The following is a 16,497-nucleotide window of genomic DNA, read 5'->3' as shown; positions in this document are numbered from 1 at the left end:
AAAATTCACAAACCTTTAAAGATTTCAAGGACCTTTGGGAACCCTGTTGAAAGCAGAGAGAGGTGACAGAAATTAAAGAGGGAGGACAAGCGATAATTAGGTTCCCAGCCTGCAACTGAACTGGGGACATTGTGATTATGTTGTGATTACATAGTGAGCAAACGCTGTACATATACACTCCCCATTTTATTAGGTACATCTGTTCAACTGCTTGTTAACACAAATAGCTAACCAACCAATCACATGGCAGCAACTCAATGCATTTCGGCACGTAGACATGGTCAAGACAACCTGCTGAAGTTCAAACTGAGCATCAGATGAGGAAGAAAGGTGATTTAAGTGACTTTGAACGTGTCATGGTTGTTGTATATTTCAGAAACTGCTGATCTACTGGGATTTCCACACACAGCCATCTCTAGGGTTTACAGAGGATGGTCTGAAAAAGAGGAAATATCCAGTGAGCAGCAGTTCTCTGGGTGAAAATGCCTTGTTGATGCCAGAAGTCAGAGGAGAATGGCCAGACTGGTTCAAGATGATAGAAAGGCAACAGTAACTCAAATAACCACTGGTTACAACCAAGGTCTGCAGAAGACCATCTCTGAACCAACAACTACAGATGTACCGAAACCACTTTTTCCTTCCCTATACCGATTCCAATCCCTGAACCTTAGGTATCTGCCAATACCGAGTACCGATCCGATACCAGCGCGTAAAATAAAAATGGATGGGATATGAATTGTTGCATGTCTCAATTCCTAAAACTCTATGTGAAATATTAAGAAATGAATACATAATAGTAGAATGAATGCCATAAAACTTTTTTTTATTATTATTATCCAGTGTTGACACAGATCAAGACAGGTTAAAGTACAGCCACACAATTTGCTTTTAAAACTCTGCTCCATTTCTGTTTCGTTTGCCTCTAGCGTGCGTATGCGTAATGACGTGAGGCATTACGTGGTAACGGATTGGTCACAGGCTGTACTCGCCAATACCCAATACCACATTTTAGGCAGTATCAGAGGCATTTCCAATACTGGTATCGGTATCGGTACAACTCTACCAACAACACGTTCAACCTTGAAGCAGATGGGCTACAGCAGCAGAGGACCACACCAGGTGCCACTCCTGTCAGCTAACAACAGGAAACTGAGGCTACAATTCACACAGGCTCACCAAAACGTGACAACAGAAGACTTGAAAAACGTCTGCCTTGTATCAACGGTTCAGGCTGGTGGTGGTGGTGTAATGGTGTGGGGGATATTTTCTTGGCACACTTTGGGCCCCTTAGTACCAACTGAGCATGGTTTAAACACCACAGCCTACCTGAGTATTGTTGCTGACCGTGTCCATCCCTTTATGACCACAGTGTACCATCTTCTGATGGCTACTTCCAGCAGGATAACACACCATGTCACAAAGCTCATCTCAAACTGGTTTCTTGAACATGACAATGAGTTCACTGTACTCCAATGGCCTCCACAGTCACCAGATCTCAATCCAATAGAGCACCTTTGGGATGTGGTGGAACGGGAGATTCACATCATGGATGTGCACCTGACAAATCTGCAGCAACTGTGTGATGCTATCATGTTTATATGGACCAAAGTCTCTACAGGAATGTTTCCAGCACCTTGTTGAATCTGTGCCACGAAGAATTAAGGCAGTCCTGAAGGCAAAAGGGGTCCAACCTGGTACTAGCAAGGTGTACCTAATAAAGTGGCCTCTACGTATGTAAGCTTTTAATGTGATACATAACAGTAACGGATCATTAGTTACTAATAGTGGTACACATGTCTAAAACCTAAACATTACTACCAGTAATTCAACTGTATGAAAAAACTATTGTATCCCTTTCACATTATCATTATTGTTAGATAACATCCGGCTTACAGTCCACACATAACAACATATTTGGAGCGGGTGGTGCTGATGAAGGGGTACTTGAGTTTGTCTGACAGCGCTGTGGGAGTAGTCTACATCAAAGAAACAATGTACACTCCTAGTGTGTGGGTAAACAGTGGTTATGAGTGATGACAGTGTGAAAAATCAAGATAGAAAAAAGAAAGTACTAATGATTGTTCAAAAGTGCATTTATTTATTTCATTCTTTTGGCACTTCAGTTATCATCACTGGTCACACAGTTAACATAAAACAAAAGTGAGCATCCCAGTACAACTGCAGCTTAAGAGTTATGTCAAATTTACTGCCCAGCAGAAATTCAAAATGTTATCATTATTAATAGAGCAGTTCTTAGAAATGTTGAAGCGGTTGTGACATTGTTTTTTTTATCAGTAAATTTCTTAGAATAAAAATAAAATAAGTAATAATATGATTTTTAAGTAATGAATAAATATATATTTTTCACTGACGTTAGGGAGGTTTTAATTTTGGAAAATTAGCCTCTGAAATGAAAACAAAAAAACTTTTAAGGGGGAAAAAAAATCAGGATTTGTTTTTATATTTAAGTGTAAGAAATACTGTGATAATCAGAGATGCTCACAAATTGTTTCATTAGGACAATATTACACAATTAAATGGATAAAATACTTCACATAAAGGTGACATACAGTATAAAGAGATATTAAAAAAAACATGCAAACAGACAGCACCAAGGTGAGACTAACACAAAGCAGCTTTGGCAACGACTGAGATTTTCTTTACGGTAAGGAGGAGAAAAAGGTTTAACTTCAACAGCTCAAGGCATCGTCAGTATAATGAATCATTTCAAACATGCAGTAAGCTTTAAAATGCTTTAAAAAGTTTGTTTTTTTTCCTTAAAAAATTACATTATAAACTTACAGAGAGAGTCAGAGTGGACACAAAATGATCTTAGTTCAAGTTAAAGGTAACCACTGAAGAAAATCATTAAATCATTCTTCCGCGCTCTGGTGTTCTCGTTGGCTGCGTCTCTAAGTCCCAATATATTGCTCCTAATGCAACGTCTCAGGCACTGTATCATGAAGACTCATTTTACCAGATGTCTTGTTTCATTTCAAAGTCACAATTTGATCTGGCTGCTCGTTTTGGCAAAGGTACCGGGTGAGATTTCAATCCTTACTTAACGTCTTAAGTTTAGCCTTTTTTTTTTTTTTCACAAAATAAATCTGTTTGAGTAGTCTTTACACGCATGTTCAGAGTTCTGCCAGCTCCACACATGAGTGCTAGTGCTTTTTCTCGAGGTAATTTGAGGGAACCCATCCTTTCCTTGGTCTGCCATTGTCCAGAACCTTGCAGTACCACCATCCATTGGGGTTTCTGTCCAGGACCTCCAGACTCGTCCCCTCGGGGAATCCCATGGTCTCCTCGTCACCATGGTAATCTGCTATGGAGACGTACACCTCTCTGAGGTTGTTGTGGATGATGTGGGGCTTGGGTTTCACTGTGGATACAGGGAGGGCATTCTTTTGAGAGCCGAGGCCAAGAGATTCAGAGCTGCCGGTACCGGATCTGTTCCTGTTGGGCAGTGCTATGTTGTTGGGTGGCACGTTGCGTGGCACAGTGCCGAAGGAGGCGTTGCGTCGCACTGTGGGGCTGGCACGAGGGTGGTCCGTGGAGTTGAGGGACTCGTTTCTCCTGAGAGAGCCAACAGGGCTGGGGCCGTCCCTGATCGGAGCTGATATGAAGACAGACTGAGGTCTGACAACCTGCTGCTGTTTGGTGCTATTCTGTTTCCGTGAGCCGAACAAGCCAATGGGTTTGGAGAGGCCACCTGGAGGCTTGGAGGGGATGGGTGGGGTGATTTTCTTTAGGTTTTGGTTGATGTTGTTCAAAGCCTGCACCCTTTGTTCATTCTTCTCAAGGCTGTTGGACTTGCTGAGGCTTCCAGGTTTAGTCGGGGTGCCATCAGATTCAGACCCTGCCATGTCATCTTGTTGCCTGACAGGCTCCAGAAAGTAAGTTGGAGCCCAACCCTCTGTGTCTCCCCAGCGGATATACCACCAGCCGCTCTCCTGCTTCTCCAACACCTCCACCTCCACTCCAGCAGGGAAGCTGAGCTCTGACTCTTGGACTTTCTCGTAGAGATCTGTGGTGCGATACAGGTTGCAGCCTTCCAGGTCCGAGTCTCCCCTGCTGCCTTTAGAATAGATGGAAGAGAGATCGGATGTGCTCTGAGAGGAGAAGGAGTCCTCTGAGGAGATGACTGAAGCTGTCTCAGAGTCCTCACCTTTAGCTTTGGTGCCATTCTTCAGCTGCCCTGTTGGCCGCAGCTGTCTTCTCAAGGTGCTGATGTCCATCTTCTCTGCACTCGACGCCTTGGCTAGTTGTGGTTTAGGCCTCACCACTGGCTTTGGTTTAGAGGAGGACTTGTTGGAAGATGATGCTTTGCCGTCCTCTTGGTCTTTCTTAGTTCTGGACAGATCTGGGGTGGACTCAGTGGAGGCAGATTTAGGACTGGATGCCTCCTCAGCTTTGGTTGAAAATGGGCTCCCATTCAAGTCGATCTTGAGCTTGTTACCTGCAAGTCTCCACCCACCTGATGTCGGGTTTGCAGTCTTGCCAGTTTCTGACAAGACACTTGTCTTGGAGGAATTTGAGTCCCTGCTGCACTGTCGCTCTGGCGTCTCCCTGAGGGGCCGGAATCCGTCATTCTCATAGATACACTCTTCCTCCCCTTCCGCCTCCCCCTCTGCCTCATGGCCATCTTCAAATGAGATCTTGAAGGAGGCGCTGTGGAGCGACGAAGCCGGAGAAGGCTTGGAGGACAGGTGGGATCCCTTCTCGGAGGAAGTGTCCTCAGTTTTTACATCCACCAAGGAACCTTCTCCCCTCAGAAACTCAAACTCAGACTCCATGTCCAGATCGCCAATGGCAGGGACGTCATATTCTGGCTCTTCATACACTGGCCTTCCAGGAGACACAGGGGACTCTGGAGCTTCAGAGCCGGGGCTGCTGGGAGGTGCTGTCTCCACTGAGTCTTGTTTTTTGACAGGCGGAGCTGGGGGTGGAACTTTTGGGCGGCACAGAGTGCTTGTTCTACGATTCAGGTTGGGCTTTTTACGTTTGTCAATGTAGGAGCAGGGAGCCCAGCCCTCCTTCTCTCCTATCTGGACGTACCACCAACCACCAGAGTTCTTCTCAATGACCTAAAATACATATTAAAAAAAGAGTTTAGTCTTTATATGACAGCATTTTTAAACATTTCAATTCAGAGTTTCTCTAGGACAAGACAATTGTTATGGAGCTATGATGAATAAATTGATACAGTAAGATATCTACTGTATGTCTTGTGACTGTAGTTTATCTTGAAGAGGAGTGCTTACCTCTGCTTTCTGTCCTCCGTTGAAGGTGATCCCATCAGATATACAGGACTGGAAATCTGCGATGGTGTAATACTCTGCTTCAACTGTAGGGGCCTCTGGTGGGGAGGGCAACTGAAATCCCTGAACACAAAAGAAATTGGCACTGTTAGATGTACCGTCAGTGTTAGAAGGTAAGTCATGGGTACTCAAGTACTATACTTACAACCAGTTTTGAGGTACTTGTGCTTTACTTGAGTATTTACATTTCATGCTATTTTAAATTTGAGAAGGGAAATATTGTACTTTTTACTCCTAAATTTGTCTGACGGCAGTTATTACTTTAAAATGAAGATGTTACATTAACAAGCATATGATACATTTCCCAGCCCTCTTGGCTTGTGGCCCCCTACAAAACAAAAAACAACAGTATCTGATTAGGGCCCATTGTCATATTTCAGAAGTCTAGAGTTATGAGCTGTTGGTATTTCCACAACAACAGATTTCACAGTTAAACCTCTCAGATGGTTTCAGTTAAATCATTATTTTAGTAACATTTTATGGCAGAACTTTGTTTTTTCTTCTTTTCTACCCCATTAATCTTCTCGAGACCTCTCAGATTCAACTTGTGAGACATGGGATGGGGCCTGACCACCAGCGTGGGAACCTCTACACTAACATGCCTAACTTTATAAAGTAGTAAAAACTAACTCTATTTTGACCATCTGCTGCAGTAAAAACGTGCTTATACACTGATGCCTTAGAAACAATCTAATAATGTCATGTATAAATGTCACGGGAGCTGTTTTTCAGCAAAAACTGTTCTTTGACCTTTGATACTTTGAGGATATTTTTCTAATAACACTTCTAATTAAGTGAGATTCTCAATGCAGAACTTGTAATGAAAAGTTTTTACACTAATGGATAAGTGCTTTTATTTAAAGGTCCAGTGTGTGGGATTTGGTGGCATCTAGTGGTGAGGTTGTAGAATTAAAACTTCTCCTGTGTGCCGAGTGTTAAGTGCCCGACACAAAAACGCAAATGGCCCTATGTAGAGCCAGTGTTTGATTTGTGTGTTCTAGCTACTGTAGAAACAAAATGGCAGACTCCGTGAAAGAGGACCCGGTCCATATGTAGATATAAACGGCCCCTAAATCCTACACACTGGACTTTTAAGTAAATAATCTGGATACGTCTTCCACTACTGTTTATTGCTTGTTGCTAATAGTTTGTACAAAGAAAACACCACAGATATCGAACTCCTGTGCAAGGCCATTCATCAGAGAGATGAAGGACGAATGGATGGCTAAAATATCTAACACACTTACCAAGGTTGCATCTCTTCGAGGAGGAGGTTTTTGCCTGAGAACTGGGGAACCTGTAAAATAATACACAGAGAAAAAAACATTTCAGAAGAGACATTTAAAAAGAATGAGATTTTTAAAAAAGCTTGATGCATTCACAGTGATCTGACTAACCAATTTCCACCCGATGAGGGGCGATGCGAGCTACAGCTGGCGAGGCAGGCTCTGCTTTACTTTTTCCATCCTGGAGGGTATTAACAGGGCTGGAGTCAGCACATGGGATTGGCAGGCTGATCTCCTTCTTGGCCACCTGGGGGCTCTCTGGGACTCCTTCAACCTGCACATCTTTCTCACTCAAAGCTTTCTTGTTGAGCAGGTTACTGATCTCCATGATGTTTCCAATGATCTCCACCGGGCCCGTCACGGTCTTCTTGCGGGGAGAGAGATCATCCTTCATCTTCTTCAGGTAAGAGGCTGGAGCCCAGCCCTCTTTATCCTGGTACCTGTGGAGTAAGTTGGTAAAGATAAAAGGCATCATCATTTGTAATGAAAGAGGTAAAAAGGGTCTACAGCAGGGGAGCAGAAGTTTACCTGACAAACCACCAGCCTTCCAGATTCTTCTGAATCACCTCCACAATGACACCTTTCTCAAATGCAATTTCATCCTTGCCCTCGCTGGTGTAGGGCTGCACTGTTATGTACTTCTCTTCTGCCAAAGCAAGAGCAGAGAAAGACAACACAGCTAAGATTCCAGGGGCTGTGAAAACAAAATAATCGCTGGAAAAGAAAAGGAAATGTATATTCTATTAATCCTTTCTATAGGCTTTATATATTTATACAATCATACTGCAGTAGTGAGAGACAAGGGTTAACAAATATAGAGTGATAGATTCACTTGTGATTCACTGGCACCAGTTTTATGATATGATACTGGAGCAGACATGTATCTGTTTCTTTAATACAGACTGGATCTGTTCTGCTTTCTGGCAGTATGTTCAGCTGCCAGATGTGTGAGTGGATGTGCTGTGTGTTTTAAAATCTTCTTTGGCACAAGATATTGGTCTATAATTTTCTTTTTGAAACTAAAAGAGAACTTTATAATGCAGTAAATAACCAGAGAACATAACACATTCTTGCACTGAAGTATTTTGCTTTCGCACCAGTATGTATTTCTTTGATGTTACACAGATGTGATGTTCCGTGTGTTAAATTGTTGTTTTGCAATATATCACATAGAAAAGAATCAACTCTCTGATTAGTCATCACACCTAATTCTTGATTTATGCTTGATACATCCACAAGGGTACCAAATGTCTGCATGGCCAAAGTGATGTCTCACCATCAACACGCCCTTTCCCATGCGCAAAATTTGTTTTAATCTAGGATGGCGAAAGCATGACCCACCCTACTCTCCCTCTGGTTAGTAGTCATTGCCTTTGTTGGTTGGGTTGATTAGACTTAGGCAAGAGAAGTGTCATTGATTCTGGTGAGAATACCACAGTTATCCAATCAGAGGCGGAGTAGGGCAGAGTAGGGCGGGTAACCTTAAGTGCTGCGTGGCGGGTTTACGCCTGCCTGTGCATATCAACATTTTCTAATTAGACTGGTGGAGAAACAGAAGAACCATGCTGTAGACATCAGTTTGGGAGAACATCAGTCCATAACAAGGAGAAACCCGCACAGGCTATAAAACTGCGTTCCGAATCGCATACTTCTTCTTTTTACTTTTAGTAGCAGCCGCCCTTAAAATGTACATAATGTTGCACACATTATGCGCACAATTGGGACATACTACTGTCTTCTTACATTACGCCCTGAGCAGTACGTTTTTTTCTGTTTCCACTGTGAAAAGTTGTGGATGGTACCAACAGAACCGTATCGTTCCCATTTTTGGTCCCCCCTCTGTTGGGGTACCCAGCACACAGATCTGGTACTGAACGGTGGAGCTGTGAACACTGCAGTCTGTTGATTGGTCAATAGCGGACGGTCACTCTGCTCAGGGCTGAGTTGTGGCTGGTTTTGAGGCTCATGTAACCACTGTTCATACTGTGGAGAGTTTTATTAGTAGACTAACTATAAAATGAAGTTTTGCTGCCTCTTGCAGCAGCTGGAGTTGGAGAATAAAATTACTGAATTCGCTGGGCCGACTGCCGACGACTTTTAAGGTGGAACGTTAACTTATAATGTTACTCAGTGTATGAGTTGACTACCTGAATCCATCAACACACCTTAAATTTCACTGTGACAACTTTGACCATTACTTTAGTTTTTATATGACATACACTTCTGGTAATGAGTGGATCTTCAAGCATTTATATATATCAATTTCGGCCAGGTTATGTGAACTGCATATATTCTAACCCTCACTCGGAGCAAAAAAAAAGGGTTGCGGTGCATCAGGCTACGGCAACACTAAACCCCTGAGCTTGCCTAAGAAGGACTAAATGCACAAACCCCCATTTTTAAATATCCCATTCAGAGAGACTCTCACTATAGAACGTGCAACCCTGTTCTGTGGACGATAAACGAGGTGTAGACTGATCAATGAGGAAATACAATGAGTACTGGACGGAGCAGTGAGTGACAACAACCCTGCCCACATTTAAGAATACTGTTTGCAGTGGAAACGCTAGGGTCTAGGTACCATGTCTGAGGGTTACTTTTGGTTCCAAAGGTACCATACCGAAAGTGTTTGGTGGAAATGGGGCTTTAGTGATGTATGTAGTTTACCTTTAAAGTTATAACAGCACAGATTGTAGATTCGAACATATTACCTCCCCTTCCTTTCCTGTTATCTCTCTACCATCACCTGTCCAACTGAGTCTATAAAAATAACTACTTCTATGTGTTTTCCTCTAAATATAATCATACGTACTGCTGCATAATATTTACCACTTTAACATAACTAATGCACCAGTATTCATTACGGGTATTGACCGAGGGGAGCGATGGCACACGGGTCCAACTAGAGTCCTAACAGTGTCCTTGGCCTTGTGACAGCGAGCATCTCCCAACTCAGCACATAATAGAGAGCGGAGGCTCCATGCTGATTTATGCATTCCCATGAGGCCAAGGGGCAGAGCAAAGACATCATTTCCTGTCATTACACTAATTCCTGTCTAAACACAGACAGCACAGGGAGAGGAGGTGTGTTCAAAAGGGAGAAGAGCACATAAAAAAAGCTCTATATGCCGTCCTCCCAGTGGGTAAACAGGAAGCAACATTCTGGTGACAAATTTTCCCTTTCTCCACCCGTTTCCGAGGTTGTGTAGGAGCAGCATGGTTGTGGGATAGTAAATCCCTTCACTTGCAAAAGCTATAGTAGTCTCGGTGGGTAAAGATATTTCTGTACGCTTTATTTTACTTTTTTTCCTGGTTCTTCCGGCCTCTTTGTGTCGCGGCTGGTAAAACGTTTTCTCTCACCAACCTCTTTCAAAACAATATCCAGCAGTGCAATGGAGGGAAACTCTGAATCAGATGTTATGTTAACCACAACATGCATCGCCTGCATCAGTGTTATAAATTATTCTTGTGGAGTCAGCAAAATATCTGTCTTTTTTTTTTTTTTTTTAAACACAAAGCAGGATTTCAGTCCTAGGGTGGAAACAGCTCTCTCTCCACTCCAGAGAGCTGCATCCACTGCCAAGCGTTAAGTTTGGGGCTGAACTCAATAGCTTATCCTCACTCCACTGTCAGCAATCCAAATGCATCTCCTGTGAACGAAAAAAAACAAAAACCCTTGGCCTTGGTTGGAGGAACATGTGCAAGTTTGCGATTGAGAATGTCCTGCTAATAAGCCTTTTTGTTTATCTGTCAATATCGGTTGCTATCTGCACCCCAGCTTGATAAAAGTCTGTTTCTACCACACGTCGGTGAAACACACATTCATTAAAAAACTACATAGACGCTTCATTTGCTCATAAAAAAGCAAAATATGGCTCTAAAATGCAGCATAAGGCATTCCAGAGTCTATTACGCAACTACTTTTAGATGAGTGGGTAGTTTTCTCTCCGTGATTCTGGGAAGATTGGTCTTGGCACGCAGTGTTTAATTATAATAAAAATGCTTACATGGAGCGATTTCGTAACATACTTTGAGTTTAGCATCAATAATTGGTGTATATAAAGTTGATGATTTCACCTTTGCTTTCCAGGCTCATTTCATATTAAAGTCAGTTAGTGGTTAGTCGTGGTGGATCGTGGCTTGTGATAAATGCATTCGCTGGAGGACAACACAGGATGAAGGACTGAACAAATATGTGCATGTGGAGAGGGAGGAGATGAGCCATGTGATAAGAGACAATGGGTGGGGGGGAACAATAACAGAGATAGGCAGGGAGGGGAATGCAGCATCTGTCTCGTTTCACCTCGGCTCTGCTGGCGGCTGATGACACCCCCCAACGTCCATCTCCGGTCCAGCCTCTTCAGATGAGCCTTATGCCGCTTAGTTACTGACAGACACACGTGGTGACCAGACGACAGCAAACACACAAACATGGGAGACATGAAGAGCAAGCACAAATGTTACACAAACACACAGCACACAAAATGACATGGATCCAACCAGAGGAGCCCCATTATTAGCTACATGGAGGACATAAAAACAAGACCACAAAGCCAAACACGGTGGACAGTTAGAGTGGATGGATGGAGGTTACGGAGGAAGTGTTAAACCCAAGACATCTTCTCTGTGGCTTGTAATTAGGATGTTGTTAGCATGGTTTTCCCATCCTGTGAAGCATCTGGGACACACATTGGTGCTGCAAGAATGCCATCCAATTAATAGAGCAGCTGAGAGAGGCTGCTGGTTGGAGCTGTGTGTGCCTCAGAAGGTCTATGATTCCCTATGCCTTTTGTAGGTAAAACATTGGAAATGGAAATGATTTCTGCCAACTGAGAGATCATTTGTCACACGCCAAAATGATAGAAGAAGTTGCTCCTGTAAATGATCTTATGTAGGAGAAAGAGAATCCTTTCCTGTCAACTGATGGGAGTATCAGACAGAATCAGAGAGAGAGAGACAGTTTAAATGAATAATGCTAGGCAGCTGAAAAAAGAAATGACACCATAGTACAAAACCTTTGACAGTTTTAAAGGCATAGCTTGACTTTTTGGGAAATACTATTCGCTTTCTGGCAAAGAACTAGAGAAGATTTTACCACTTTCATGTCTGTGTTATAAAAATGAAGCCACTATAAGCCATGAATTAGCCTAGCTTAACACAAAGACTGAAAGCAGATGGAAACAGCTAGCCTAGTTCTGTTCAAAGGCACTTCATCATTTTACGCAGTCTGTACCAGACTAGTTCTTGGCTTTGAGCAGTTGCCAGGTGACCAGCAGAGACTCCAGGAAGTTACTAGTCCAAGCCAATACCATATATCAAAGGCAACTGGACTTGATTGCGTTTCTTGAAGACGTTTCACCTCTCATCCAAGAGGCTTCTTTTTCAGAGAACTGGGAAGCCTCTTTAATGAGAGGCGAAAAGTCTTCAAGAAACGCAAGCAAGTCCAGTTGACCAATCTATGATTACCATGACCTGGATGACTGAGAATCTTCACCGTCAATTTCCAGCCAAACTATTTAGTCATAACTTGCCAATTTATGAGCTTTAAAAGGTGATGCTAGGTAGATTTTTCTTTTACAATTGGACAGAGTGAGACTAGTGATGGGCAAAAATGAACAAACAAATCTTTTTGAACCACTCTTTTTAGTGTTCGGTGAGTACCAAGTCAGCCTGTCGAACGTCCAAGTGCTCATTAATCGCTAACCTGTCGTAACATAGAGCAGCAAGGGCACTGAATGAACGAGTGAGGACCAATTAAATTGGGCTTGAGTTGAGACCTCTGCCAACCAACTGTGCATTTATTGCTCCTCAGATGGTCGTTCTTCCAACTTCGGTGTGTTCACGAGGTTTAAGCTGTAATGCGGAAACAACATGGATGCTACGAAGATGAGGTATTGTATTTTATTGCTCAGAGAATTCCGACAATATGATAATGAAGAGCAAGGAAAGTGATCAGACGAGCCATGAAATATGACCTTGAACTCATTTTTCAGATTATCTAACACCGCGTGACTGCAGCACAAAGCTGTGGAGGTAACTGGGACGTCTGCTACTTGACATTCCTATAACATAATGAGCCTACATAGTCTGATTACATACAAGTGCGGTGCTAAATCAGTGCATTGAAATGAATATTTTATCTTTCTTAATGTAAACTTATACATGATGACTCTTGATTAGTTGAGGAGAAGTTCCATGGAGTGGGCAGCACTGGCTAGTGAACATGCATGTGCTCTACCTGAGAGTCACGGACAAACTGACACCATATTTTGCAAAAAGTATCATGAATCAATTCGAAGAGACCGATCCTCTGAAAAGAATCGGTCCGCCCATCACTAAGACAGGCTAGCTGTTTCCATCTTGCTGCCCCGTTTCCACTCTTTATGCTAGGCTAAGCTAACGGCTGCTAGCATTAGTTCCATATTTCCCACACTGACACTGAGTGGTATCAATCTTCTCATTAAAGTCTCCCCCATGAAGCAAATAAGTCATGTTTACCAGAATGTCTAACTTTTCCTTCAGGCAGTATTATTTCTGGGTAAAAGTGGCAAAACAAGAAAGAAAAGGATGTGTATGTGTAAACCCACGTCATACTGTCTGAGCTTTCAACATGTCTCTTTTCTGTCTTTTTCAAAAGAACTCCAAATCTAGTTCTTCCAGAAATGTGTTGTTTTCTCTGTGACAATGTGGTGGCACAGACTGCTGAAGACCACAGCACTGACAAAGAGATGCTTTATGAGTTTCATGCCATTCCCATGACTGACTAGACACATAAACACTAATTGCACTGACAGATTGTCCTTCCCGAAACCCCCTGGCAGCGAGCTCCAGCTATCTCTGACAGAGCAGATAGGAGTGCTGGGTGTGTGTATACGTTTCCATTTGTGTGCGCTCATACATCTGAGGTATGCATACAAGCTGAAATCTTCTGTTGATAAATATTCTGTGAGTCTAAAAGGGGAGAAAGGGATATTTGAACATATTTAACATACTGTGAAAGTGTTTAGCCTCATGTATTCCCTCTCTGCCTCCATCCTTGAGTCATAAGATATACAACACCGAGGGGATCCTGGGTCCCATTGTTATAGAGTGCAGCAATTGTACAGCAAAAGATGTTTTGGCCAGAGTGCTGGAAAATCTTGATGTTTGTTTGGAAGTGTAATTCGCAACTTAATTATTTCCGTGCCTCCAGATTGTTGGGTTTTCTCTAACACAACGCTGCATAAATCTTCACAAACGAGCTTCGGTTACTGCACTACCTGTCACAGCTATCAAAGTCTCAATATGTGACACTAATCGAGCTCTACGGCTCTGAGGTCGAAATGTTTTCTCCACTAATATTAAAAATACTTGAAGAATGAGTCGATGGCTTGATAACCGTATCTGACGGGGCTATCAAGATGATTGCATGATTGGACGCCGTCTCCAGGTTCACATGTGTCAGAATTATATTCTGGCAATCCAAACTCTACGAAGGTGTGTTTCTTATCAGGGATTTGGATCCCTCTCTGACTCCAGTAAGCTTACGAAATAAAACGTCAACACTTGTCTACTGTACTGTAACTTATCTGCGATCCACAATAATACGCAGACATTGCATGAAATGGCATAATTCATGTCAGATCTTGCTTTGATTACAGATAAGAATAATTTAAAGAGCATGACTCGTGAAATATTCCCATGTTTGATTCCCTGCTGCTGATAGAAACACATGCCTCTTTCATGAGCTCACTCCACGGAGGTCATATCTCTTAATATTACATCTCTACTGCACAGTGCGTTACTGTACAGAACATCACTTCAGTGGTTGTGGTCCGCTCTCTCCTGGCGCTCCTCCTCGCTGTTTACCCAGACTTGAATCTACACTCTGTTTAAGCGTGCTTATGATGGCAGACAAACAGAGAGAGTTGTTCACACCAGCCGGGCGTCAGCCAGTAGCGTAGGCCGGCAGTGGTAAACTAAAGGGGCGAGTTTGCTCCATTTTGTCACAGATCAAAAGACGGAGGATTGAGGGCAGAGGTGGTGTCTGTGTGTGGGTTTATAACAGTGTGTGTGAGGTTGTGTTTGTGCATGGGTGGGCAGAGGCAGGAGAGTCTACAGTGACTTACCTTCCCCAGCTTTAGAGGCGCCCAGCTCCAAGTCATCCCGTGTGCCACTGTGGGAGTTGAGATAGGTGGCAGGGACCCAACCCTGCTCCTCTGCGGTGCTGACGAACCACCAACCTGTGGAAACACACAGAGGCTGAAACTCACCAGGACTGTGTAGAGTGTACCAATGTGATCGGTAGAGCTGTAACTGTTCATGTATTTGTACTGAACCATCACGGTACAGGGGTCACAGTCTGGTGCAAGCAGCTGCAGGTAATGCAGGTAATATGGAAACAAAGGTCACGAGCATGAGTTACTCCCAAAAACCTGCAGCTGTACGCCGTTAGCAACATGTGCTGAGGTTGGAACAACAAGCTGTTTGACATGTGAGTCGGTCATACTATGGTGAAAGCATATGAAACACCAGAGCCAGAAGACTGGTCCGCTACAACAGCTACAGAGACAAGGACAGTGCTCCACCTTTGTAGGGTCTGTGAATGGAAACACATCCAACATGCTAACTCTAAATCGACGGCATCACTAAAATGTGCAAATCACCGGAGCACTAAATGTTTGGATGCTTTAAATGTTTAAATACAGCCAAGGTGGAACTCATTGTAACACTCCTAATGCACAAGTTTTATTTTTAATTCTATGTGTTACAATGTTTTCAATGTCAAAGCATAAAAAATGCTTTGCAGTTTTGTAGCCTGTTGTGACCTGTTGCCTTTAGAGAAAGTGTTTGTTCAATGTTCGTTCAGTATAAATGAAATGTTCCTTATTTTTACAATGAAAATAGTTTACCTAAGTTACCAATGGGCAAAATGTTACTTCAGCAAGTCTGTTGTGTCTGTCTTTGACTGTCTGTTCAAAATAACTGGACAGAAACAGAGCTCCTAAACTCCTAAGCTGAGGTATGAACCGAGTGACTTTAGCGTACTGTTTCACCGGTAGTAATTGGATGCATAGTGTGCAGGATGTTTAACAAACATGTCATACAATGCATTACATGGTAAGATAAGAGGATTTGTTGAATTTTCTCTCAGATGAATTTTGGCCCGTGATAAGATTCCCACCCCAAAGAGTCAACACACGTAATAAATCTCTATAAAGACAGATGAAAATGAGCACAGATAACATCTGGTGATGTGACCATAGCCTGGCTTATATCTCACATCAAATCATTTGTATCTTTGTTTTAATCGCCGAGCCCCGATCTGATCAAATACCTCAAATCACATGGATGAGCTGCAAATGAACACGAACACGAGGAACTTAATTGTGTTGCCAGCAGAATCTATAACTACGATCGGAGCCAAGAACATCAGAGGGAACGCCGCCTGGCTGTAGCTGGACTCATGACGGAGTCTTGTTCAAGCTGCGTTTCATCAGTCATGATTTAAGTGGGCAGGGCATTTCTTCAAGTGCTGTTTCTAGCCAAAATATCCATTTGCAAGGTTGCAGCTGATTTGACTAGGTTCCTCTGGGTATGGCAGCATCACTCTGCCAACTGTTTTATGACAAATTCCTCAGCTGGAAAGGTGCACACACAAAAAATCTGATCCCCATTAAGCGAGTGGAGTACACTGATCCATTGTGTTAGATAAGGTGTGCTGTGTAGGGCCTTCATGGAAATGTAAAGCACATATGTGCGCTAATCAGAACAGTTTAACGTGTGCTAAATCACTTCCACAAGAAGTCACTCCACATTTGTGGGTGACAAAGCTGGCACAAAAGCTGCCCTGTGTGGTATGCCACACATACGCTATTTGTTGTGGTAACGGGAATACAATATGGCCGACA

General features: G+C 42.9%; 1 protein-coding gene across 2 annotated transcripts in view; it reads right to left on the bottom strand.

Moving 5' to 3' along the window:
- Window positions 1-2,086: 2,086 nt before the first annotated feature.
- The window catches only part of sh3pxd2ab (SH3 and PX domains 2Ab), a 63,688-nt gene continuing 49,277 nt past the window's right edge, over window positions 2,087-16,497 (bottom strand). Inside the window, exons 8-14 of one of the 2 annotated variants that reach the window (XM_050071521.1) lie at window positions 14,716-14,829; window positions 10,911-10,994; window positions 7,136-7,253; window positions 6,719-7,047; window positions 6,569-6,618; window positions 5,265-5,384; window positions 2,087-5,087 (exon numbers count right to left, since the gene is read on the bottom strand). In XM_050071521.1, coding sequence (XP_049927478.1) covers window positions 3,165-5,087; window positions 5,265-5,384; window positions 6,569-6,618; window positions 6,719-7,047; window positions 7,136-7,253; window positions 10,911-10,994; window positions 14,716-14,829 — 2,738 coding nt within the window. In that variant the 3' untranslated portion in view covers window positions 2,087-3,164. The remainder of the gene's footprint in view (window positions 5,088-5,264; window positions 5,385-6,568; window positions 6,619-6,718; window positions 7,048-7,135; window positions 7,254-10,910; window positions 10,995-14,715; window positions 14,830-16,497) is intronic. The other variant, XM_050071522.1, reaches the window with a different exon arrangement.

This window comes from Epinephelus moara, chromosome 19, assembly GCF_006386435.1.
Source record: "Epinephelus moara isolate mb chromosome 19, YSFRI_EMoa_1.0, whole genome shotgun sequence".
Lineage (NCBI taxonomy): Eukaryota > Metazoa > Chordata > Actinopteri > Perciformes > Serranidae > Epinephelus > Epinephelus moara.
Note: the sequence above shows the minus strand (reverse complement) of the source record. Positions and strands in the feature narration are given on the sequence as shown.